This window comes from Panthera onca, chromosome A2, assembly GCF_046562875.1.
Source record: "Panthera onca isolate mPanOnc1 chromosome A2, mPanOnc1 haplotype 2, whole genome shotgun sequence".
NCBI lineage: Eukaryota > Metazoa > Chordata > Mammalia > Carnivora > Felidae > Panthera > Panthera onca.
The window spans coordinates 123646697-123674114 of NC_138340.1; the positions used below are offsets into that span (position 1 = coordinate 123646697).

Here is a 27418-nt window from a genome sequence, read left to right on the forward strand (position 1 = left end):
CTTCCAACCACTACTGATAATATGTATCTTCAGAATTTTCTTAGTAGGGTTTATTCAGAGGATCTATGAAGTATCAGGTTGGCTGGAAGCTAGAGTGTACCATGGAGAAACTTTCTTTTTTTTCTCCCGGACTTAAGTTCCTGTTTTCAAAGTAAACTCTACCCCCAATGTAGGGCTCAGACTCACCACCCCAAGATCAAAAGTCACATGCTCTACTGACTGAGCCATCCAGGCACCCATTAAATTTCTTTTCTTCTTTTTTAAAGTTTATTTTATTTTTTATTTTTTTTATTAAAAAAATTTTTTTTAACGTTTATTTATTTTGGAGAGAGAGAGAGAGAGCATGAGTTGGGGAGGAGCAGAGAGAAAAAAATGCCCAGGACCAAACCAGGCTCCGGGCTCTGGGCTGTCAGCATGGAGGCCAGTGTAGGACTCGATCCCATCAACCGTGAGATCATGACCTGAACCAAAATCAAGAGTCGGACACTTAACTGACTGAGCCACCCAGGTGCCCCTAAATTTCTGATTTATAAAGTCATACCAGGTCACAGCTTAAGACACGTTCAACAGATCTTGCTTCCTGTCCTGTTTGTCAAGTGTCTTGATGCTCTGTTGTTTTGTATCATGTAAAATTCTGTTCAGATACATACAGAAATAGACAAATACTTTCCGAGTATTCATGTTTTGTTATGCCCTCAGGATTAATCCTTCGTTTCTCTAAAAATAATATATTGATGGAAAACATTTGCTTAAAGTATTTTTTTCCTTTTGGCTTTCTATCAAGTATGAGACAGAGCTCTGCAAAGAATTATATAAGGCTCTGGAAATCATCGGAAGGCTCATAAATTCTGTGGTTATGAGACTGCTTCATTCCAAATCCTATGTTGCTGTGGGGCAGGGGCACTCAGATATGTACTGTCTACATGCTCTTGCATGGGGGCAGGGGAGAAGGGCAGGGGGTAGGGGGGCAGCACCTCTGTCTTCTTTTGAATAGCATCTCCCTGGCCTCTTGGTGATGTTTGCATAGGGCCTAATGCTAATTCCTCAGGGACTGACCCAAGAAAGATGTCAGGACATAGAGGAAATTTGGGGTTTCCTCATCACATACCACGGGGACAAGCACATAGTAAACATTCAATAAGTATTTGTGGAAGGAATGAAATACTGGGCCCTCTGTGGGGTTCTCCAGCTCCATTCTTGGCATTTCATTTTGTTGAGGCCATTTTGCCCTGCAGGATTGGTGGAGGGGAGGGAGTAGGCCTTCTGGAAAGGCTCTGGTCCTCTCTGCTTATCTGCTCTGTTCCACAGGGTCAGCCCTGAACTTTTGATGCTTGACTATGTTTGCAGCCCTGGAGGGAAGAATGGATTCTGCCTGAGGGCTTGTGGAAGCATCACTTCCTGATTTCCTTCCTTCCTTCCTTCCTTTCTCTTTTCTTTCTTTCTTTCTTTCTTTCTTTCATGTTTATTTTTGAGAGACACAGAACACAAGCAGGGGAGGAGCAGAGAAAGAGGGAGACACAGAATCCGAAGCAGGCTCCAGGCTCTGAGCTGTCAGCACAGAGCCCGACGCAGGGCTCAAACTCACAAACCGCGAGATCATGGCCTGAGTGGATGTCGGACTCTCAACCGACTGAGCCACCCAGGCACCCCATCACTTCCTCATTTTCTGTTCCCCAACTTTCAGGTTACTTTCCAAGTACTCTTAGATTGGGAATATAGGATTATAATGAGAATTAAATAATTACATATAAAGCACGTAGAAGAGTGTTTGGTACTTAATAAGCATTGTGTGTGTCTGTGTGTGTGCGTGTGTCTGTGTGTGTGTTATAGAGAGCAACCAAAAATGGACACAGAAAAGTCCATTGCAGGGATGGGGGGAGGGGCTATTGGTGTTCACATATCTCTGTTTGAATTCTTTCTATAGCTGTGTTATTTTCTTCAACAAGTTATATCTGAGTTGGTTTTCTTACCTGTAAAACACTAATGAAAGTATTATACATCCTTGATTCTAAGTAGTACTATTTACAAAAGTTTTACATTTAATCTTCTTTGAAATGAGGGGTGCCTGGGTGGCTCAGTTGGTTGAGCAGTGGACTCTTGATTTCGGCTCAGGTCACAATCCCATCCCAGCGTCATGGGATCAAGCCCTGCTTCAGGCTCCGAGCTGAGCTTAAAATTCTCTCTCTTCCCTCCATCTCCCCCTCCTTTCTTTCTCTCTCTCTCTCTAAAAAATATAAATAAATAAATAAACTTCTCTGAAATGATCTGGGGGTGTGTTTAACCACAATGCGTATGTTTAAGGTGTCCCTCTGGCCCCCTCGAGCCTCCTGAGAAGCTGCCATTAAATTCATGGAGCATCTGCTAATGCTGGGTTTATAGTAATACCCCACAAAGCGGTTGCAGGGATTTAATGAGATAGTGTATGTGAAGAATACATTGTAGACTGTAAAACATTATTCAGATGTGAGGTAATGTTTTCAAAAGTGGAGATAATGGAAAAGAAAAGTTTACTAATAATTTTGTGTAGAACAGATAGGATGTGTTGTAAAAGTACTTTGTGAACCGTTAGGCCCTATCACAAGGGGTGTGTATGGGCCAAATTTGGCTGGGTGTTTTTTTCCCTCTGAAGTTTCTGTTAGTTTAGCTCCTCCTGCACAGTGATAGAGGACTGGAGTGATTTTTCACTCTACGGCTGGTGTTCTCACTTCACCTCTTACTTCTGGTAGGAGCCAGGCAAGCCTTAGTTTCCTCATTTGTGATGAACTTAGCCATGCATCTTTCAGGCTTAGTGATTCCGTGGGGCAGTAGCTCATCATCTTGAATTATAGTCCAAACTGTGTTCTTAAAGTTTGTTTGTTTGTTTGTTTGTTTATTTAGAGAAATCCCAAGCAGGCTCCAAGCTGTCAGCACAGAGCCTGACACAGGGCTCCATCCCCGGAACTGTGAGATCATGTCCTGAGCCGAAATCAAGAGTTGGACGCTTACCAACTGAGCCACCCAGGCGCACCTCCAAACTGTGTTCTTAACTGGTTGCATGACCCTGGGCAAATCTTTGCCTCAGTTTCCCCATGTATAGAATGAGGGTTAGGTTACTTCTGACCGCCCTTCCAATTCATTCTCCCAGTATTCCCTAGATTTTCATATTTAGGTCCCTGTGTTTCTCACTGGAGGTCTGTGAGGACGTGCCTGGTGACGCTGGGGAGGCACATGTGCTGCCACTTGGAGGGCTTGCTCGTTAATTTCCTCTGTCTGTCCTTTAGGGAATATCCCTGGCTCGGCTGTGCTGGTGTTTGACATCCATGTGATTGACTTCCACAACCCTTCAGACTCCATCAGCATCACCTCCCACTACAAGCCCCCCGACTGCTCAGTGCTGAGTAAGAAGGGGGATTACCTCAAGTATCACTACAATGCCTCCCTTCTGGATGGGACTCTGCTGGATTCCACGTAAGGACCACTGGGGACAGTAGAGGAGGGAGCTTGGAGGATAACAGCCATAGGTCCCCATGATTCTCCTTTTCTTTCATCAGATACTGGTTGAGAGATTTTCTCTCCATGCTTCCCCACTGCAGAGAGCTAGCCTACATCACTGCTCAGGTGCATTATTCTATAAGTTCCCTATGAATGGTCTCACCTTGCTCCTGTGAAATTGTCTTTCTGAAAAACGGGTATCATCTTATAACTGCTTTCTTTAAAAATTAACCCGCAGCTACATTATAAACTCCTCAGTCTGGCACATCAGCCTCTTTGTCAGCTCTGTTCTGCTTAAATGGTCTTATCTTGTGTTAGGGCCCATCTTTTGCCTCTAGGGCTGCCATGTGCAGTGGCGCAAGATGTGTACTGCTTAAACCCTTCCTTCTGACCAACTTCTGCCCTGGCAAAAATGTCCTCCCTTTTCACAAAATCTTTCCTTAATTCCTAGGAAGAATCAACTGCTCGCACTTCTGTGTCTCATAATCTTTTAAGATACTATTTTTATTAGCAAAAATTATTTATTTTTCATTATTTATTTTAGTTTCTGTCTCTGCTGCTGGTCTGAATACCTTAGAGATGCCCAGCATGTTTATTTACATTTTTATTCTTTACACCTAGCCCAGAGTCTTAACACGAAGGGAGCATTTTATAAATGTTAACTGATTGAGATGAATCTGAAATTTTATTAATAGGAATCAACAGTATAATCTAATATCATTGCCAATTTTGGTAAAAGGAGCTTTGCTTCTTATGTTTCTGAATCTTTAGGTATAGCTGTAAGTTAATAAAATATTCTCTGGGAAAGAAACATTTTCAGCCTTTCTTTATATCTCCATAGAAATCTATCCATTTTTGTACCGAGTCTGACTTAGACTCCTGAGTTGGGGCTTGGGGAGAAAGAAGGGCTTCATAAATAAGTATGTGTTGCTGCATTTATGCTGCATGAGGAAGGCCTTCTCTGCCTTGCACCTGCCCCTCTGCCTTCTAGCTTCAGGCAACATTGTGTGTGGCTGGAGAGAGCGAGCCAGGCATGGAGACAGAGCCCTAGGGACACGTGCTCTTCAGAGCATTCTCTCTGGGTGCTATGAGATCCCGTATACCAATGCACTTCGTGTATTTCATGCAATCTAAAACGTATTGGTTATTAGAAGCATCATGTTATGTATCTCTAAGAAAGTAAAAATGCCCCCAAATTAACATGCTGTTAATTATGAAGTGTATCCCAATTACAGAGATGTTAAAATGTGAAAATGTGTGCATTATAGAATCAGTGAAGTGTATACTAGCTTCCAGAGAGCAGATTTACGCGGACCTGCTTTACAACAAACCTCATTGCATTAATATGAAAAGACTTTGGAGGGCAGTGGGAAAGAAGCATGCCTTGTTGTTTGGGGGGATTAAGCCCGCGCTTATGCACGTTTATGCACGCTTATGCACGTGAAAATGGCCCACAAGGTTAGAGTAGTCTAGAAGGTCAATGGCTTGCTGTCATTGTCTTGCTAATGTTCATATTCTTGTCTGGTTCTCTGACTGCTGGGTGGGGGTAGGTGGGAAGGGGAAGTGGGGGTGGAAAACGAACAAAGGAATTCCTTCTCAGTGGGTTCAGGATATGCTTCTCATGTAGGGTGGGGAGAATCAGCCTTCCTGCCTTCTAATGTGTTTGGTGGATTCACAACATTCCTACAGAGCATCCGGTAGCCATGTGAGGCTCCTTCCTTTTATCAGACTCCATTCTATACCATGAGAGTCGTTTGTGGTACGTGTAAATCTACAATGAAGAGCAACATCCGGCATCCCCGATGGTCTGTTCTGGGCGTAAGCTTCAGAGTAATGGGAAAATGGGATGTAGGGTGGGATGTGTGTGGGAGAGGAAGGGAAGACCTGGTCCCACCCCGAGCCTTCCACGGGCGTTGTAAACAAGGAGGCAGGTGCTGCTGCGGGCGCTTTTTCATCAGCACGGAGAGAAACTGGCTGTGGAGAGGATGGAGGGCAACGTGGGCGGAGAGCCAGAGAGGGCAGCCTACAAGTGGGAAGCAGGAAGCTTGCAGTGGATGGGAAGCCAGGAATGCACAGAAAGAATGAGAAGAATGTCAGAGGAAAACTGGCAGGAAACAAACAAATAACTAAACAAGCGGTTGATCTGAGGAAAAACAATTAGTGGGGCTTTCAGAGATGACACGTGAAAGCAAAATGTTTGCTTGGAGGATTTTCTTCATGTGTGTTTAAACTGGCCTCAGAGAGGAAGAATAAACATTTGTTATTTGATAGCTAAATGAGGTTTTTGAATATTCGGGAGACTTTGAAACAGAGTATTCCCATGGGAGGTCCCAGCGGTCCCCGGAGAAAGGCAGGGTGAAGGTGCCTCTGTGCTGCTGACAAAGGAGGAATTGTGTGTGGGGCAGGACAGAGGATGTCCTGCTCCCTCCCACAGGCCTTGGGCCAAGGCATCTGGTGCCAGAGCTGGCTTTGTTTTGGTTTCGTCCCAGGTAGGACAAAGGCAAACCCTGTTTTGGTTTGTCGGTGCCAGAGAGCCAGCCTGGCCCTGGGAACCAGCTTGAGAAGAGAAAGTAGCCCTGCACCCAGGGGAAGCTGGGAAGCCTGAGAAGGGGATGTGACCCGAGGGGGCTGTCCCCTCCATGTTGTCACCATCCGGAAATGGGCATCAAGGGAGCCCTAAGATACTGGGGAGGTTTTTCTTCCTTGATATCGAAGAAGAAAGCGGTAGCGCCATACGTTCTGGAACTAGATTTATTTTCGGGAGTGAGTGAGGTGATAGAGGCAACTTTATTGTACGTGGGTGTCTCAGGGACCGTGGACATCAGGGATGCTTTAACTGTGGCTCAAGTTAAACTTTCGGTCATTTTTTTAGAGTCAAAAACTATGCAGACACAAGCACTTCGCATACTCAAGGCCATCCATTTTTTGAGCTCTTTATACTTGTTCTCCTCCGTGCCAGCATCATGAGTTATTTACTGTTGAGAATATCCCTGTGAGATAGCTATTATTATCACCAGTTTATAGATGAGGAAATTGAGAGATTTTATTTTTCAGCATCCAATCAAGTGGCAGAAGCAAGATTCAGAGTCAGGTCTTGATAAATCCAAAACACATAAATCCAAAACACAGGGTTATGTATTTTTCAAATTCTCATGAAAACTCCTTACTAGGATATTTATTAAAATATAGAGAAAAGTTGTAAGAGCAGTACGAAGGAAGGACTTCTTTTTTCCCCGAATCGCTGGGGATAGGTTGCCACCATGATGTCCCATCACCCATTTCCTACAAATGTCGACATTCTCCTACATAATTCAACGCATACTTTATAACCAGAAAGTTAACACTGATACGTTATCACGTTTTAATCCCCAGACCCCACCTAAGTTTTGCCACTTGTTCCCAGAAGGTCTTTTATAGCAAAATGATCACACTTCATATTCTCCAATACTCTGGACTGATTCCTCAGCCTTTCCTTGATTTTCACCTTGACACTTTTGAAGATTACAAGTTCGTTTTTTGCAGAATCGTTCTCAGTTTGCTCTTGTCTGATGTTTCTTCCTGATTAGATAGGGGTTCTGTGTCTGTGGCAGAAGAGATGGTCCTTTTCATGAAAACGCTTTCAAATATCAATGGGTTGATGACCTAACGAGGGACTCTTCTGTTTCATTTTCAGGTGGAATTTAGGCAAAACGTATAATATTGTTTTGGGATCTGGACAAGTTGTGTTGGGAATGGATATGGGTCTCCGAGAGATGTGTGTTGGAGAGAAACGGACAGTGATCATCCCACCCCACCTGGGCTACGGGGAGGCTGGCGTGGGTGAGTAAGCACCAGCATTAAAGGGTTTTGGGGCACGTTCACAATCTGAGTGTTGTGCTTTTGGGGTACCATATTTAGAGCCCCAATATGCTTCTTCCATTTAAAACCCAAAGAATCAGGGGCACCTGGGTGGCTTAGTTGGTTGAGTGTCCGACTTCGGCTCAGGTTGTGACCTCATGGTTTGTCAGTTCAAACCCTGGATTGGGCTCACTGCTACCAGCAGAACCCACTTCAGATCCTCTGTCCCCTCTTTCTGCCCCTCCTCTGGTTGTGCAGGCTCTCTCTCTGTCTCAAAAGTAAATAAACATTAAAAAAAAAATCTGGCACCTGGCTGGCTCAGTTGGTGGAGCATGCAACTCTAGATCTTGGGATCATGAGTTCAGGCCCCATGTTGGGCGTAGAACTTACTAAAAAAGAAACAAAAAAACCATAAAGTGCCTGCTACTTCCTCCAGTCCAAGAAGAAACACTTCAAAAAATGGGTACCCTAGAAGACCTTGTGATATATATTATAAATAATTATAACATAATAATTTTAAAAAAGATATTATATATACATGCATATATATATTCACATACTTACATTTGAGCCCATACTATATATACTGTTCTCAAATTTGTGTTTACAGTCATATCTTAGGTCAGGATTTTAAGGCATACTGTTTTATTTTTAAGGTTCTGCTGTAGGATTTATTCAAAAATTCTACCATTGTGGTCTCTACTAGTGCTTTTCAAACTTTTTTCACCGAGACATAGAGTTAAGAAATACTTTTTATCTCCCCATCTGTGTTACACATGAACAGGCAATTTATACATATACTCATACACAATTAGTTCTATATATAAAATTTAAACTCAAGTTTTATGAAACCATACCTATCCTTTCTATGGACAGTGTACCCTGATCTATTTTATTCCTGAATTTAAAAAATTGGTGGTCACCATGCTGTAAATAGATTTCATGACTTACTAATGGTAAGTACTTACAGTTTGGAAAAAAACCACTTGCTGGTTTTGAACTTTTTTGTTTTTAATTTATTTTTTAATTTACATCTAAGTTAGTTAGCATGTAGTGCAGTAATGATTTCAGGAGTAGATTCCAGTGATTCGTCCTCTATATATAACACCCAGTGCTCATCTCAACAAGTGTCTTCTTTAATGCCACTTACACATTTAGCCCATCCCCCCCTCCCACAAACCCTCCAGCAACCCTCTGTTGGTTCTCTATATTTAAGAGTCTCTTATGTTTTGTCCCTCGCCCTGTTCTTATATTATTTTTGCTTCCCTTCCCTTATGTTCATTTGTTTTGTATCTTAAGTTCCTCATATGAGTGAAGTCATACGATATTCGTCTTTCTCTAACTGACTAATTTCACTTACCAGAATACCCTCTAGTTCCATCAACGTAGTAGCAAATGGCAAGATTTCATTCTTTATGACTGTCGAGTAATACTCCATTGCATATATATACCACATCTTCTTTATCCATTCATCCATCGATGGACACTTGGGCTCTTTCCATACTTTGGCTATTGTCAATAGCGCTGCTATAAACATGGGGTTGCATGTGCCCCTTCGAAACAGCACACCTGTATCCCTTGGATAAATACCTAGTAGTGCAATTGCTGGGTCGTGGGGTAGTTCTATTTTTAGTTTTTTGAGGAACATCCATACTGTTTTCCAGAGTGGCTGCACCAGCTTGCATTCCCACTAACAATGCAAAAGAGATCCTCTTTCTCTGCATCCTTGCCAACACCTGTTGTTGCCTGAGTTGTTCATGTTAGCCATTCCGACAGGTGTGAGGTGGCATCTTATTGTGATTTAATTTGTATTTCTCTGATGATAAATGATGTTGAACATTTGTTTATATTATAGTCTGTTAGCCATCAGGATGTCTTCTTTGGAGAGTGTCTATTCATGTCTTTTGCCCATTTCTTCACTGGACTATTTGAATTTTTTTTTTTTTTAGTTAGTTTATTTATTTATTTAGAGCACGAGCAGGAGAAGGGCAGAGAGAGAAGGAGACAGAGAATCCCAAGCAGCTTGATCCTACTACCCTGAAATCATGACCTGAGCTGAAATCAAGAGTTGGATGCTTAACTGACTGAGCCACTCAGGTGCCCCTGGTGTTGAGCAGGAAATGCTTGCCATCTGTGAGGCAGCTAGAACCTTGGGTGGGGGAGGGAGGTTGAGATGGGCATGCCTGCTGCCTGGTGGTGCTAACCCTGTTTCCTCCCTTATTGGTGAGGCAGATGGAGAAGTACCCGGCAGTGCCGTCTTGGTGTTTGACATTGAGCTGCTGGAGCTCGTGGCGGGTCTGCCTGAGGGGTACATGTTCATATGGAATGGCGAGGTGTCACCCAACCTGTTCGAAGAAATCGACAAGGATGGTGATGGAGAAGTCCTCCTCGAAGAGGTAACTGACCTTCAAAAGAGAGTGGGACTAAATGAGCTGGGGGGAGCCTTATTGGGGCAGGGGATCCATTCCAGATGTGAAGCCTTCTCAGAGTGAGGAGGACGCACTTTTGTACACACTCTCTAAATTGAAGCTCACAGTTCCTCCCTGGAGAAACTGAGGCCCTGAGAGGTACAGGGCTTGATCCTAGGGCTGACAGATCTAGATTTGGTTCTCAGTTCCTGGGTGCTCACTGTATGCCTGCATTATGTTGAATGTTTTTCATATACATTCTCTTGCTTGGCCCTTGTGGCAGCCACGTAATCATCATCCCCGTTTTTCAGAAGCAGCAGCTGTACGCAGACGAGATAAATGATTTGCCCGAGGTCACAGAGCTACCTAGTGGTTTGAGCCATGGTACATATCTCCATCTTGATCATCTAGGTCCTGAGTGGATTCTTCTGTAGCAGACACCCCTTCATGGAGCTGGAGAATAGAGTCGGCTGTCCTGTCACACCCTCCTCAGTTCCAGTATCTGCCTGTTCCACATCTGCTTATTCAAGGACACGGCTCCAGCCTTCTCTCCTTTCTCTCTTACATCAGCCACATTTCCCTGGCTACTGGATTGCTCACATTAGCATAAAAACATGCTATTATTTTCCCTTTTCTTGGTGCATCTTCTCATTTATTTTGTTTCTTTGCTCCCTTTACAGCGAAAATGTCAAAACTTTTAAATCCACTCCTGTCAGACATTTGTCCTTCTGTGTCACTGAACCTGGTCTTGCTAAGGTGACCAGTGCCTTTTATGTGGCTGCAGCCAGTGGTCACTGCTCACTGTCCTCACTCTTGGACACAGCTGACTACTTTGCAGGACACCTTCTTTCCCTCGCTTCCAGACCAGACTTTCTTGGTGTTCCTTCTACCTCACTAGCTCCTTCTCAGGAATCTTCTCCCTCTCTTCATGTTGGAGTGTCCCCAGCCTGAGTCCTGAGCTTGTTCTCTCCTCCATCTCATGTCACTCCCTTGGTGATCTCAACCAGTCCAGTGGCTTTGTCATCCACATGCCATGACTTCCAAACTTGTAGCTCTGGTCTGGTCTTCTCTCTCTACCTCATACTCAGACATCTAATTGCCCACCTGACATCTTCATTTTTTGAATGCTGCTACCTCCCTCTCCTGAACTTGCCTCACCCAAAGCCTTCCTCATCTCCTCTGATGGCAACTCTGTCCTTCCAGTTGCCAGGTGAGAGCACTCAGTAATCTTTGACTCCTCTCTTTCTCACATAGGCTATAGTAAACCCACCAGGAAATCATCCTAGCTCTATCCTGAAAATTTATCTACGTCTCACCACCTCCAGTCGGTAGCATCTTGGCCCACTGTCTGCTTGGTCTTGCTTGGACCTCTACGAAGGTCTTTGTGCTTTTCAGCCTTGCCCCTCACGGCAGCCAGAGTGATCCTTCTGAAACTTCAATTGGATTATGGCTTGCTTTGTCTCAGAACCCTGCAGAAGCCCCTCTGTTTCCAGAGTCCTTACAGTGGCCTGCAAAGACCCCAAGAAGGTTCTCCACGACCTGCTTGCTGTAACTTCCTCTTCAGCTGCTCCTCTCTACCAGGCATTGCACACGCTGGGCCTTTGCACCAGCTGTCCCTCCACCCAGAAGACACTTCCCTGGATAACTGTTTGGCTCATTCCCTCCCTTCCTTCAAGCCTTTGCACGGGTCTCCCTTTTTCATTGGGGTTTTACCCTGACCACTGGATTGAGACCTCAACCCACTCCCCGACCTGTACTCTTGATCCTCCTTACTTGACTCCACTCCTTTGTTTTCTGGAGCATTGCACTTTTGAACTTAATATGTGACTTACTTAATTTTTTATGTTCTTTTCTAATTGTGTGTCTTTCCCACTAGGATATATGCTAGAATTACAAGGGCACGGTTATGTTTTCATTGTATGAAGGAAAGAAGGGAGGGAGGGAGGCAGCAGTGTTCTCAGAGGCAAAGATGGTTAGAGCATCAGCCTGTGGTGGAGAGCTAAGTGTTGATTTAGGGAGAAGGGATAGCTCCAGTCACTGCTGCATGGAGCCTAGGAACTTCTGGAGTCACTAGTCATTATGGTTATACACCTGCATCTGGAGGGAGAAACACCAGGCAGGTTGTGTAGCTCACAAAATTTTGTCTGTTTTGCAAGCTTAGACTCAAATTCCAGCCCCATTGCCCTCGGGACGCTCTGTTCAGACCCTGGCTCGGCTGCTGTATCTCATGGTCTGTCCTGTCCCCTCTCTTTCCAGTTCTCAGAATACATTCATACCCAGGTGGCATCTGGCAAAGGGAAACTCGCTCCTGGTTTTGATGCTGAGATGATTGTGAAGAATATGTTCACCAACCAGGACCGGAATGGAGATGGGAAGGTCACGGCAGAGGAATTCAAACTCAAAGACCAGGAGGCTAAACATGATGAACTCTAAACCTGCCTTGGGCCAACTGCGTGATACCAAGCCCCCGGTCATGGCTGAAAGTGAAGCGAAGGCCCGCGGGTCTCTCAGAAGGTGAATCGTCCACAAGTAGTAGATGGTCACATAGTACGTGGGGCATATGTCAGGGATGGGTCGATACACAAGGTGAGAATTTTAGGCCAAATGCCAGTGATATGAAAATCAGTGTGAGGTGCCTTAGCAGGGGCTGTGTAGAATATTGAAGAGCTGCACTGTCAACCATTGTTTTGTGAGCCTTCTGTGTAGTTTTGTTATTAAAGGAAAATAGTGTCATACAGAGGTCATAACCATTTTAGAGGGAACAGAAGAAAAAGCGTCCAGGAGATCTACATAAAGAGCATTAAAAAAATTTTTTTAACTTGCTGGTGTTTTAAAAGTGTTCTCCAGATGAGCAGAAAAGACAAACAGCATGCCCCAGCAGTATTTCCCCAAAAGCCCCAGGATGGGGCCCTTTTGTCAGTGGCCCGTACAGGCTCTGATAATGCCCAGCTTCCACTTTCCTGCTACACACACACACACACACACACACACACACGCATGCACATGCACACACACATACTTGCACATGTGTGCTTTGATAGTTAATCATGCTCTACCTGTTGTGGTCTTCCAATTGGCTGGGTGACTTGGAAGTTAAGAAGAAAATCAGTGGACCAAACAAGAGGCATCTTGGACTATGAGTAGAGAATTTGATTCTATGTTTGCCACATAAGATTATCTGCTTCACCCTTTCTTATTCCCATTGCTCTATCCTCCCTGAATCTTTTGATCAGATAGATTTGTATAGGGCTTGTGGCTAATCCAGGCTCCAGCGTGTGTGACCAAGATAGGAAGTATCATCTCAACAGATGAGCATACACAAGGTGACATATTTCTGCTCATTTGTGTCCTGGAGAGGGAGGTGCCCTAAAGCCCATGGGCCTCTCTCTGTGTAGAAAAACAAGGACACTGTTAACCTGCCCCCATGTTATGCAGTAACCAACAACCTTGCTGCCTTATGTCCTCTGTTCCCAGGTGGTGGTGGCGTCCACCCTTTAGTAATCAGTAATTTTCCTTTTGAAACTGCTTTATTTTTACTAATTTAAACTGTTTTGTACTGATGTAGCCCTGAGATAGTTCATGAAAATGCTGTGCACTCCTTCAATGGAATAAATGTTGGAAAACTGAACTTTTCATATATAAAAAAATTGAATGATAATATCAAGTGTTGTGGAGTTTTATTTGAAGGCTGAGAGGATCCCATGAGAATACGTCTTGATTATCCATTGAGAATCACCTCAAGGAGGGCTGCATCTCATTGAAGGTGGAGGAGTGTGACGGATAGTGTATGGGGGTGTGTCAGTCAGGGTCCTGGCAGGAAACACACCCACATATGGGCCTTCCAAAGAGAAGCTATGTAAAGGACTTTACAGATGTGTGGACAGGGCCTAGAGACCTAGTTAGGATGTCAAGGTACCATGATAGATGTTGGCCAGCAGCAGTAGGGGGCTCTTCTACCCCCCTGGGGCTGAAAGGTTAAAGGGGAGACACAGCCACGCCCAGAAGTGTGGCTGGCGCTGCAGCAGAGGAGGGCAGAGACACCCCATTCTCTGTCCTGTGACTCGTTCCCATTCGCTGAACCCAATCTGAAGCTAAAGGAAGAGGAGCTTAGTGGCTGGTATTCTCAGAGTCAGCTTTTTGGGGTGCAGAGTAAGGTGAAGGACTAGGCATTGGAGTGGGAGCAAATGGAGGATAACTGGCACATGTATAGAGAAAAATACATTTTTTAAAAAAAGCAAATGTTACAGTTTACTCTTTGCAGAAGCAATCTCAGGGACTCTGTATGCTTTTGGAAGGCAAAGGAGATGCCTGCCCATGGCCTTCCTGGCTGTTGCTGTCATGGTAACTAACATTCCTTAACCGTCTTCTACCTGGCACATAGTCACTCAAGATTTTTTAACAGAATTCCTTAAGTGCACGAGATAGGTTAATAATTTTGCTAAATGGAATTGCCCTTTGGAATGCACTTGATCTGTAACACCTCATTATCCTTACACATCTTCATGAAGATAAAAACCTTGTGCTTATTCTGTCCCAGGTTTTTAGTTGGTCCTGTCTGAATTTCTTCACTGGTTGTTTTCTTTGGTGGTGGACAGGTTTGCTGAATAAAAGATATGTTTCTCTGGGGAAATTAAGCACTGTGGGCCTTAGAGCTTCAAGAATAGAGGGAACATTTATTTTTTTTTTTTAAGTTTTTAAAATTTATTTTGAGAGAGAGAGAGAGAGAGAGAGAGAGAGAGAGAGAGATAGCACTAGTGCGGGAGGGCAGAGAGAGAGGGAGAGAATCCCAACCAGGCTCTATGCTGTCAGCACAGAGCCTGACTTGGGGCTTGATCTCACGAACCGAAAGATCATGACCAGAGCCAAAATCAAGACCCTTAATCAACTGAGCCACCCAGACACCCCTCAACCAATTTTTTTTAAAAGTAATCTCTACACCCAACATGGAGCTTGAACTCACGACCTTGAGATCAAGAGTCTTGTGCTCCACTGACTGAGCCACCCGGGAGCTGGGTAGCTTGTTTTTGTTTTTAAACTGCCTGCCTGACTGCTGAACTGGAACCTTGGTCTTTTTTGGCCTTCAGACTCAGACGGAAATATTGGCTCTTCTTGGTTCTCCAGCCTGCCACCTGTTGTGTTTTTTTTCTTTCCTGAGGTGTAATGAACAAGTAAAATTTTAAGATACTTAATGCATATGTGATGATTTGATATATGTACATGTTTACATTGTGAAAGGATTTCTCCATCTATCACTTCACGTGTGTGTGTGTGTGAGAGAGAGAGAGACAGAGAGAGAGAGAGAGAGAGAGAGAGAGAAAACATTTAAGTTCTACTCTTAGCATTTTAAAACTATACAATACAGGGTTACCAACTATGGTTGCCATGTTATGTATTAAATCCTTAGACCTTATTTATCTTATAGCTGGAAGTTTGTACTGTTTAACCAAACTCTGTTTCTCTCATCCCCCTGCCCCTGGTAACCATTTTTTTTACTCTATTTCTATAACTTCAACTTATTTTTTTTAATACCACATATAAATGATACTGTGTAGTACTTATCTTTCTAAACCTTTGGCTTGTTGTTGAGCACTACTGGGGCACTTTGATTCTTCCTGCTGCTAAGGAAGGCATTCAATTATCTGTGACCATGACAGAGGCTTTAATCTCTGGCTCAACCAGCTGCTCAGATGGCCTCACCTCATGATGCTGCTGCAACCCTGTTTCTATCTGCGTTATGATTAAGGATTATAGCTCTGTTGGCAAGACTGTGAGTACTCATTAGGGAGCCAAATACAGGGTAGGGATGCCACAAAGCATTTTTCTCAATCACATCTTATACTCATTTTCTGTGTTGCTGCTTGAGGCAGTTTGGATCGGCTGTAGATTGGGATCACCTAACTTATGACTCATGCAGATTTTGGACTTTGGGCCCTAAAGATGAAGTAGGTCATTGATGCCCAGTGGGAGATTAGAGTATCTCAGAGAATATGACATCTGAGTATGCATGTGACCTGTGTGCTTGAAACACCACTTAAGCTATCTTGCGAGCGTAAGCAATCTGCATTATTTTGTTGAAACCTGGTGAGTTTTGATCTCTCATTACTTAGGAATTTATAATACCTTTCAAAATTATTACTTAAAAGACAGAAAAAAACATTTCATTTTGGCAACAGAGTGGGCCTGAGTGCAATTACACGTAAGTGCTTATATATAGCACTTCAATGTCTTAGGTTTCTAGGAACAAGGTTGCTTTCTTTGAAGTCTTTTTCCCTTGGCTTTCTTGGGGATCTGGTGTCTGTTTATAAACTAAGAATACTGTTCCCAGTTACTTATTGCTAGTTGCAGATATCACACTTTCATGCTTATTAAAATAGTGTTTGAGGGGCACCTGGGTGTCTCAGTCGGTTAAGCGTCTGACTTCGGCTACACGAGGGCAGGAAGCATGTCTGGTGTGTTAATTGTTTCTCTAGAACCTAGCCCACAGTAAGGACTTCAATCTTTGGTGGGATGAGTGACTCTTCATTGAATCAATCTTCACCTCAAATTAATACCCCATTTTAGAGATGAGGAAACCAAGGCCTTGAAAAGTTAGAAACTTACCAAGTGTTGTAGTTAGAATCTAAGACTCAGATCCAGGTTTGACTGATTTGAAGGCCTGTACCCTTTACACCTCAGCCACACTTTATCTTACCTATTAAACTTGTACTGAAATACAAAAATAAGTATAAAACACAGCAGGACTGGTGAATCTTGAGGTAACCTTGGATAAGTCTCCAAATTATTCAAGATCCCATGAAATTTTTTCTTCCTTTTAAAAAAATATTTATTTATTTATTTATTTATTTATTTTTGAGAGAACGCGAGAGAGTGCAAGTGGGGCAGGGGCAGAGAGAGAGGGAGACAGAGAATCAAAGCAGGCTTTAGACTGTGAGCTGTTAGTACAGAGCCCGACATGGGGCTTGAACTCATGAACCATGAGATCATAACCTGAGCCAAAGTCAGATGCTTAACCAACTGACTGAGCCACCCAGGCACCCCTTTTTTATTTCCTGATTCTCCATGGTGTATGCCTTGAACCTGAAGTCTGGTTAAAAAAAAGTGTTCAATAATCTACCTAATTAACTCTGGTCTTATCAAACATATCATGGAAAGCAGAGTTCCTGTGAAATCACTCTGGAACAAAGTAGTATCTCTGACAGTTTTTGTTTTTCGGTTTCATCAAAATTGTTCATCTCGGCACTCAAAACTGCTTTACCTCCTAAAGTAAAATTCAAAATAAAAAACAAAAAACAAAACTCTTAACAGCTAATGCTAGACTCTTAAGAAAATGTGGTAGTTACCACACTGCCGGTGTTCACTAGGGCTACAAAATAACTTTGTTTCTTCAGTTCACCCAGACTGTGCTCACACTTGCGGACAAATAGCCAGCAATACTGAATACTTGCGCTAAGCCATTCTAAATGGAAATACAAAATTTAAATGCATACGTAGATGTAGATGAGTACATCTCATTCTCACAGGGATGTATCTGGAGGACGTATCATTACCTTCACTTTACAGATGAGCAAACTGGGGCACAGGTTAAATAATCTGTTCTGGTCACACAGCTACTAAGTGGTAGAAGGAAGATCCAAATCACAACAGTCTGACTCTATATTGGCTACATTAAACTGCTCTGAAAACGGAACTTGAAAACAAATTATTTCAAATACCAGTAGAACAGGGGGCAGTGAGAGGTGATAGGGTCCCAGGGATGCAGTGGAAAAGGCAGGGGCCTTGGCTTGATATTCAAGTTATCCTGATAGTGGCTATAAGGGGCTACAAAGACTGCATGCCCTCAAGGCCTTTGTTAGATGGGGAGGTGCCTGACTTCTATAGTCTTAGTAAAGGGCTGAGCCAAGACTAGAATGGAGGTCATACCTTCAGTATTCTTTACATTTATACCATGAACTATGCTTATTTGTAGAAGCATATTATAAACTCCTTGGAAAACAGTCTATATGGCAAGCTCTAACTGCAATATGGGATAAAAAGTTCTGATTAGATCAGAAATGCCCAACTTTTTTTCTGTGTGAAAAACTCCTCCAGGTAATTCTGATACTCTCATGTGACGCTAATCTGCTTTAAAGCAAGAAGCTTGGTTTCTTCTTCCTCCCTCCCTCTCTTCTTCCTTCCTTCCTTTCTCTTTCTGAATCTTGGTTTCAAGGGGTGCCTCCCTCCCTCTCTTTCTCTCTCTTTCTTTTAGAATCTTGGTTTCGAGGGGCACCTGGGTGGCTCAGTCAGTTAAGTGTCCGACTCTTGGTTTCCGCTCAGGTCATGATCTCATGGTTCATGAGTTTGAGCCCTGCATCAGGCTCACTGCCGTCAGTGCGGAACCCACTTCGGATCCTCTGTCTTCCTTGCTCTCTGCCCCTCCCCCACTTGCACTCTCCTTCCCTCTCTCTCAAAAATAAATGAACATTAAAAAAAAAAAAGGAAGCTTGGTTTCCAGTTTGATTTTGGAAATACTTCAACAGAGAATAGTGTACTTCTGGCCATTATAAACTTTGTTTCATTGTTTACTATAAAAAGGAGTAGTGGTGGAGGGTAAGGATGGGCAGCCCCAGGGAAAAGGTTTTCACTGTAAGACCTCACCTACCTGCCACATCAAATGGGACTAGAGATTGCCGACCACACTGGGTGTCCGGAACCAGCTGGAACATGCTCTGTGTGTATCTGAGCTCAGATGCTTTATGGAATTAGTGGCTCGGAGACTCTGGAGTGGAATGGTTAGAGCCAGGGTCAGATTTATCACAATGGCAAGTCTAAACTCTGTATGAACCATTTATGGGGCAGCAGAAATTTGGAACAGGAAGTCAGAGTGCAAAGACAAATGTCAGTTTAACTCAGCAGTACTCGGTTTCAGTTACCATGAGACCCAGCTCCACTTTGTTCCCTGCCTGTGGCTATTTCTGAAACTATTAGACCTCCAACAAAGTACCCTCTTTTACTGATATTTTCAATGAGGGAAAACAATTTTCCCAGTCCCCAGTATTTTCTGAAGGGCTGATTAAATTTTCTCTGCAACTATCCCTTCATCCTTAAACTTATAATACGTAAATTTAAAAATATTCAATCTAAATAGCCACTATAACAATGACATAGGATTCATCTCTCTCTCTCTCTCTCTCTCTCTCTCACACACACACACACACACAAGAAAAACACTGCAAGAGCTTAATAAATATTTGTTGAATAAATGAACAACAATGGTCTTGACAGTACAATTTAAAAGGCTTTTCACTTCATGTGTATTATCAGTGCATCAATATAGAACATTTTGTAATGATTAGTGATATGTGGATACCAATGGTTTTTCAAACACCAAGTGCCATTATTTTCTGATAAATACTGACTTTCAAGAACAAAATAACCAAACATAATACAATTTCAGGAGATGGTGATATCATCAGCATAATTCACCCACATGACAAAAACAGCAACACTTAAAATCATGCACATTATTCCACCATTTCATAAAACTTCTTTTTAAACTTATACAGACTTTTTTCCCAGAGTAAAAAGTTTCCTCAAAAACCTCATGATAACATTAAACTACAAAATTCACTCTGGAAATTAATTCATGGAGTTATTTTTCAAATTTTACCTTTAAGGTTTTTTGTTTTTTTTTTTTTTTTTAAACTGTTAAAAAATATAGTTGAGTGTGTTGAGAGAGGTGAGGAAAAAAGGAGTTTCCAGTTGATGGATTCAATATGTCTGAAAATACCTCAGTAACGTAGAGAAAAAACTTCAAGAGCAAGAATGTATTATAAATAGAAGTCTTTCAGCAAGATGAACAGGTGAGCAGTTCCTGCATCAATTGCACCCACAGCACAGAGGTCTTCTTGAAGAATGCTTGTTTACAGAATCTTCTGTAAGATAGAGTTGGCTACGTCCAGTGATTCATCTTTTACTAGAACAATATCGTAAGAGTCCATGTACTTTTCTAAAAGCTCATCCACCTAATCAACAACAACAGAAAAATTAAAAGGATATACAGGGAGGAGAAGTAAATTGTTTCAGTGTGGATCTCATTATTACATTCGATCTTTTGGGCTAAAATGAAGTAAATCAAATTTACTTTCATAAGACTTTTGAAATGAAGACTTATGAACATAGCCACAGGGTGGCTTTACTCCCAAAGTCACTTCTCTCTAGTCCAGTGGGTCTCAACTGGGGAGACTGCCCAAGCAACTCTCTGGCAATGCTGGGGACATTTTTGACTTTCATGACTTGGGGGTGCTAAGGTTTCTGGTAGGGAGAGGCCAGAGAAGCCACCCTAATACCGATGGCATACAGATGTACATCCCAATTCCCTTAATCACACCAAAGTAAAAGGATAAAGAGCAATCAAATTGTATCTAACTCCTTTTGCATGTACCTTTAGTAACAATTGCCTATTAAGTTCCATCCTTATTTTTTCTTATAAGAAAATTAAATGACAGACCTGTATACTTACTCTATCATTTAGATATCCAATTTTCAGGATGTGTTCAACATTGGCTACTCCATCTGCCATTCTTATATCTCCTTGGGAATCTCCCAGCAGAATTATATTGCTATTATCTTTTAGCCGATTGAAATATTCTGTGTTCTTCAAGGCGCCATCATGTTTGTTAAATACATGAATTAGTTCGCCTTTAAATCCTTTGAGCACCCCCTATAAAAACATAAATCCTTTGAAACAGTAGGTTCCAAACTGCAAATTCTGTTTGTTCTATTTTCACATTCATGATAGGTAAGAAGGGCTCTGAGAAGTTAATGACTTTCTAGAGGGTACTTTAAATGTTAAACACAGTGAGCTAAACATCCAATTCTAACTTTTCATGTTTCCTAACCAGAGGTCCCATTTTATGTACTTCACAATATATTGTCTTGAATTCAAAAATTTATTCAAATAAAGTCAGTTCTAATTTACTTCTTTTTTTCCACCTATGGGTATTAAGTCTTCAGAGCTGCTGCACTGAGTTACATTAAAAGAACTTTTCTTAATTTTAATATTAGTCTATAGGTTGGGAAACAAAAGTTTAAGAAAGGCATATTATTTTTAAAACATGGATACAGATAGAACACTGGGAGATGAGCCTCAGAGTAGGCCTATTGACCTGACCTAATTTAATATACGTTATATATTATATATGTTTTATATATATGTATGTATGTATATATATATATATATATATAAAGTAATATACCTTAAATGATAAAAACCAACTGCATTTACATGATTAAAATATATTCAGATTTTAAAAGTAATTATGAAGAAAAATTACTTATGAAGAAAATAATTATGAAGAATTATTTAGAATGATATATTCAGATTTAAAAAGTAATTATGAAAAATGTTCTTACATTGTCATCAAAATCCATGAAGTTGGACACTACTGTGATGTTTGGGTGATAAACGCCAGCTTGATGGATCACCTCCTCTAGTATATCACCGATACCAGCCGAAAATATGAACACAGGGATACCGTATTGCTGGAGCTTATCAAAGAAATTCTCATACCCTTCCCTGCAAGATGGAGGTAGGAACTGATTGTTAAAAAAGCAAGATATAGATATATATCCTTTCACCTAGAAATGAAAAAAGCAAAACATTTCTACCTAATTCCATGGCCCATTTATATTCCCTTTCCAGAATCCTGCCTCAGAGCAGGGTTACTGATGTATATGACAACTTTAGTACAAGTTTTTCCAAACAGTTCACTCTTTGCCTTGCTTTTAATAAATTCTAATGATACAAATTAGATGATTTTAGACTCTCATTAAATATGGACATAAGCCTACAGTTCACAATGTATACCATTTAACAGCAAATAATTAACCACAACTGGAAAAAAGCACACCCTGGAAAACCCATTGAGAAATGGGCTGAAACACTTCCCGCTTGCCATCCTGCTCAACTATTTCCTCTCAGGAAAGCAGAGGGGCAGGAACTGAATGTATTCTCTTTACAACTGGCATCTCTCCTGCTTAAGGCGTGGCTGTAGGTAATGTTTTTAACTTATTAATCTAAGTTTCTTCCCTTACTCTTCCTGGGCTATATGTTAAGCTGCCTACAAAGGAATGAAATGCTTACTAGCTGTCTTCACACTCTTTCTGACATTTAATACCTTCCTCCTTAGAGGTAGATCACCTTAGAGGCATGCCTGGGTGGCTCAGTTAGTCGGTTGAACATCCTGAGCACCTGACTCTTATTTTCAGCTCAGGTCATGATCTCACAGTTTAAGGGATGGAGCTTTGCAAGGGCTCCATGCTGACAGCACAGAGCCTGCTTGGAATTCTGTCTGTCTGTCTCTCTCTCTGCCCCCTCCCCACTTGACTGTGTGCGCACCCTCTCTCTCAAAATAAATAACTGACAACAAAAGTAGGTCACCTTAAAATGTAGGTCATTAAAAAACGAAACAAAAAAATCCCCACGACATCATCATATTTACCTAATAAGTTGAAAATTTTTAGAGGTGGTAAACAGTATTGAAAAGAAGCTTAAAAATGTTTCTATCTTATCATTCATGTAATACAAATATTTTTACCATTTGCTAAATCATATTCACCTTTCCTAGAGATAGTTTTCAAGGAAATTTGAGAATTCAGAAAGTAGATTCATGTAACTTTATAAACAGGGTATGAGCAAAAAATTTCTTTTCAACTTGATTTATAAATGTTCCTTTTATATTTTATGTCTTTCAAAAGAATTTTGCTAAAAAACTCTACAATGGTCCTGGTTTCATAAATTTCTAAGTTAGTCTTAAAAAAATATTTTTGAAGTATTTTTTTTTTAAGTAATCTCTACACCCAACAGGGGGCTTGAACTCACAATCCCAAGATCAGGAGTCGCACATTCTTCCCACTGAGCCAGCCAGGCACCCCAAGTCTTGAAATTTTTAATGTAGAGAGAGGAAATGTAGATTAGAACTTAAATCTCATAAGGCTCTTACTGCCTACACCAACATCTAATATATCATTCTAAATCCTCATCATTATTTTGCGATAGGTGGCATATTTTGGCTACATTTTTATAAGTAATATAGTTATAGATTATTTTAATATAAATATACACTTGAGTACATATGTAAGTCTGTAGACAGTTAACAGCAAAAAACACCCTAGAAACTTACTTGAGCATAACATCAGATTCTGCCACGATTTCTTTAAGTTTAGCTTTTGGTAAAGCCTGTTCAATAAGCAAGCCATGTGCTTTAGTATACCTGGAGTTCATGACCAAAGAAAAAGAATATCAATTAAAGCAAATCAAAACCATCATCTTTATTAAAAGGCATTTTTCAGTGACAGATAATGCAGTATTTCATTCATCATATTTTGGACTTAAATTTTAGAAATTTAAATTCATCACTAATGACCATGTACCCTATGGTTCTCAAATCAATATACCATCTTCTTATTGTATTTCCCAGTTCACCCCAAAGTTTTAGTTTAAATGTGTTAATGAGACAATGAAAGGCTACTACGTGTACACCTTTCCTCAGTCTTCAAAGAACTAAATCCAACTGAGAGAGGCATTCTCTGATTATGAGAATTAGTGCAAAGCCATTTGTTTTACCTGTTTGTAGTCTAAATTGTTGTGAAATACCTCAGTACTAAAGATGCTCTCTAGCACACACAACAGAAAACCCTTGTTTTGACAAGTTTGATAAACACATGATTTAAAATTATATCAAAGTACCTATAATCAAAGCATCTCCATAACAGGCCTTTAGAACCTCTCCACCTGATACCCAGTATCATCGTGCAATATTCCTAAGGGACCCCCCACTCTGGATCAGCTCCCATCACGTTGGTGAGCTCATTCTTCCAGGGAAGCTTATATCATTGCTAGAAAATTCTAATTACTAGTTAGTCCTTTCTTTCATCAGGCTGAAATTGGTCTTCTTAAACCTTCTAAGTCTGCTTCCAGTTCTGCTTCCACAGAGGCCCAACTTTTCAACATTTTGTACCATAAACATTGATTAAGTGTACAAGGCATTCAGTTTAGGTCATAGGATAATGAAGGTAAAGAACATCACTCCTGTCCTCTTAAGATTCAAAAACCACAGTTGTTGCTTCTCAAATCACAGCTTTCTCTCTTCAGTGAAATCTTTCCCAAATGGGATGGCTCCAGTTCCTGTGATTTTCTTAGTGGACCCATCTGACACACTCTAAGTTTCTCAACATTTCTCTTAACAGCATTCTCTCAGGACTCAACACAATGCTTTCTGTGTGGTCAGCTTGGAAGGCTCCATTTCCATTAACGCAGCCAACATCAAGAGGCCCATTTCTTACCAACTATGTCACCTGCTGGCTCCAAACGAGTTCAGAGTCAATTCAAATCCCAATTCTTTTTCTTTACACATGCAGCCCACATTTTGTCCATTAAAAAACAAACAAACAGAACAAAGCAAATTCTACACTCAGTGATTAGAAAATTAGGTTCATTTTGTTGTATTTATTCACTGCTATAACTCCTTAATTTATGAATCTATTTATATACACCATAGGGAAAAAAATAAGCCATTAGTTGTAACTGCAGTGTTATGTTATTATATTTTTAAACCTCCCCTTACCCGATACATACTTACCATTCTACCATATAGGGGTACTTCTCTTCCATGGTAAGAACAGGATCAATTTCAATAGCATAATATTTTTCCTTTAGTTGCATTAACTAGAAATAAATGAATAACTTAATTATGAAGATGACAGAATTGTCATTAAATTGCATAGTTTTATAGAAAGCAAAACAATGTCAACAAATGTTTGCTATAAACGGCTGTTAAAGATTAGATCACGAGTACTTAGCTAATATATATATCAACTAAGATCTTTGTTGACCTTGCTATACATGTAACAAAATGTACCTGCAAAAAACTACCTTTCTTTTTTTAAGTACTTTCAGGTCAGCAATTCAGTGAAATCGACTAATAATCGAATTATTACTACAAAAAAGCTTCTGTTCTCATATCAAAGTATTAAATTTGATTCACACCTGCAGTCCTATTTTGTTAACACAGACACCAATAGACACATACTCAAGGAAAGCAGAGGACTGAGGCAATTTCCTGATTAATTTAAAGGAGCAAAACTGGGGTGCCTGGGTGGCTCAGTTGGTTTAGCATCTGACTTTTTATTTTGGCTCAGGACATGATTTCATGTTTTGTGGGATCAAGCCCCACATCGGGCTCTGTGCTAACAGTGAGGAGCCTGCTTGGGATTCTCTCTCTCCCTCTCTCTCTCTCTCTCTCTCTTTCTGTCTCTCCCCTTCTCTCTGTCTCTCCCCTTCTCTCTCTCTCTCTCTCTCTCAAAATAAATAAATAAACTTAAAAAAATAAATAAAGGAGCAATATCTGCACAAAATCAAAGTACTTTTGTTTTAATGTACACTTAATGTAAGGACATCAGAATATTTTGATAATCAACTAAAAGTTTCTCATGTTAATTTTATTGTCTTTGTTAAAAAGTTAATTTTTTCTTTAAAATAATGTTGAGTATGTATAATCCACACAATAAAACTAACATTTATTCAGTGTTTACTATGTGCCAGGTATGGTGATAAGCACTTTATATCCATTGTTTGTGTGAATGAACCTGAAGAAATTCTCAGGCAAAAAGGCTAATGAAGTCTTTGAGTAACTCTGGATTACTGTTAGTGTTTACCTTTTTCCGACATTCATCTGTAACCAGCTTACTGTTGTCAATGACATCTGAAGAGTGAAAGCAAACTAGCATTAAAAGAAATATTCTGATTGATGCTACCACTACTTTAAATAACTCACTACTTTTAAGTTTAAATGCCAAGTCCACTAGCATGGTCATTACAACTTCTGGTCTTAGTGCTATGGTACAAGTGACATTGCTGGAGAATCCAATGGCTTTAAAATCCAAACCTTGGATCTAAAGCTTTTTTCCTACATTTAGAAGGACTTCATTAAAAATTTTCCAAGAATCGGTGGGCCAAAGGGTATGATTTCTAGTGGTTTTAATATAAATTATCAAAACAATTTCTCAAACTACACATGCAGCGCCAGTAAATGAGAGGACTTGTATCACTGCTTGTCAGGTTGAAGAGGATTATTTTTAACACTGACTGCCAAGTTTGGAAAACACATAACTTGATATTTATTTAGTCACTCTTTTACTTAATTTATAAATCAACACTGCAAAAATTCAGTGACATTCTTAGAAAACAGTAGTTGATAAAAATGCTATTTCTAAGAAATACTAGGTTAATCCAAAGTTTAAAGTCCATTTAAATATTTCTTGATTAAATAATGAACAGACCACATTTGGAGAAAAATTTCAGAAGTCTTCATTCCTTTTGTAACCAAAACCATACCTGAAAATACCCATTTGTATAACATGGGGGAAAACAAACCCTCGAAATATAAGAAGAAAAAGGCAGGTCCTCTTATTTTCAATGTCCAAAAAGAAGAGCAAACCGCAGTCAATCTCATAGATAATACAGATAACAGTGGATCTGAAAACGGAATCACTTTCATGAAATTTGTTTATGAACGCCACACTTACAATGACATGTTGGGCATCTTTTCCCTTCGTAGGAAAATCTACTCAGTGTCATATCAAAGTCTGTTATTATCTGTAAAAAAAAAGGGGGGAAAGGCATTATGGAAAATACAGCCACCAAGGCTAGACATGTACTACACTTAGAGGCATGGGACTGTGCTCAGTCCCTAACATCCACTATTGGTTATTTGCTGCATTCTGCTTTCTACTGCAGCTCTTGATCAAGAATAGCAGCCCCGTCACCTACAAACTCAGATCCCTGTACTGATTAACCAGGTTTTATTTGGTGGCAATGCCAGGGCACTGAAGGTATTGCCGTGCAGTTAAGTCCTGGGAGCTATCTTAACCACAGAGTGATACCTTCAGTGCTCTAGCATTGTCACCAAATAAAATCTGATTAATTGGTAGGGAAATCTTCAGTTACAGGTGATTGGGCTACTGTTCTTGATAGAGATAAAATGTTGCAAAATTTCAAACTACTTAGTCAATGTACAAAAATTCAGTGGAAGCAATTAAATTATATGAGGCTCTCAACTAAAAAGAAGGACATCCTGTCATACTATACAACATGGATGAACCTTGAGGGGACATTATGCTAAGTGAAATAAGCCACTTACAGAAGGACAAATACTGCATGATTCCACTTATGTGAGGTATTTAAATTAGTCAAACTCATAGAAGTGGAAAAAGAATGGTGGCTGTCAATGGCTGGCAGGAGAGGGGTGTGGGGAGGGAAAGAAATGAGGAATTGTTGTCCTGTGAGGATTGAGTTTTAGTCAGGCAGGATGAGGAGATTTGAGAGATCTGCTGTACAACAATATACATAGAGTTAACAATACTGTACTGAACACTTAAACATTTATTGAGAGAATAGATTTCATATAATGTGTTTTTTACCATAATAAAAAGCATATACTATTTGTGCAAAATAAGTAAATAAATAAATAAATAAAATGAAGTTCTTAGTTATTGTTACTATCACATTTTTTATTTAACTTGCTATGTAGTTAAAGCATACCAATGAATGAATGATACTGATACATGGAGATAGTTTACCAGCTCTTGAAACTTAGGTGACTGGGTTAAATACTTTTTCAGAAGTGTTTTAAAAAGGGAAAAATTTTGGGGGGGAGCACCTGGGT

At 40.7% G+C, this 27418-nt stretch overlaps 2 protein-coding genes across 7 annotated transcripts in view; one reads left to right on the plus strand and one right to left on the minus strand.

Moving 5' to 3' along the window:
• The window catches only part of FKBP9 (FKBP prolyl isomerase 9), a 42195-nt gene extending 28821 nt beyond the window's left edge, over positions 1–13374 (plus strand). The window contains exons 7-10 of the mRNA XM_060632854.3: positions 3261–3447; positions 7145–7290; positions 9541–9704; positions 11973–13374. Coding sequence (XP_060488837.1) covers positions 3261–3447; positions 7145–7290; positions 9541–9704; positions 11973–12149 — 674 coding nt within the window. The 3' untranslated portion in view covers positions 12150–13374. The remainder of the gene's footprint in view (positions 1–3260; positions 3448–7144; positions 7291–9540; positions 9705–11972) is intronic.
• A 5554-nt stretch (positions 13375–18928) lies between these two features.
• Positions 18929–27418, minus strand: part of NT5C3A (5'-nucleotidase, cytosolic IIIA) — a 52229-nt gene continuing 43739 nt past the window's right edge. For 4 of the 6 annotated variants that reach the window (XM_060632855.3, XM_060632859.3, XM_060632857.3 and 1 more), the window contains 8 exons: positions 26280–26349; positions 25410–25456; positions 24335–24420; positions 22877–22966; positions 22576–22632; positions 21108–21270; positions 20215–20415; positions 18929–19717 (listed from right to left, as the gene is read on the minus strand). In XM_060632855.3, the coding sequence (XP_060488838.1) occupies positions 19616–19717; positions 20215–20415; positions 21108–21270; positions 22576–22632; positions 22877–22966; positions 24335–24420; positions 25410–25456; positions 26280–26349 (816 nt within the window). In that variant the 3' untranslated portion in view covers positions 18929–19615. The remainder of the gene's footprint in view (positions 19718–20214; positions 20416–21107; positions 21271–22575; positions 22633–22876; positions 22967–24334; positions 24421–25409; positions 25457–26279; positions 26350–27418) is intronic. The other 2 variants (XM_060632856.3, XM_060632861.3) reach the window with 1 other exon arrangement.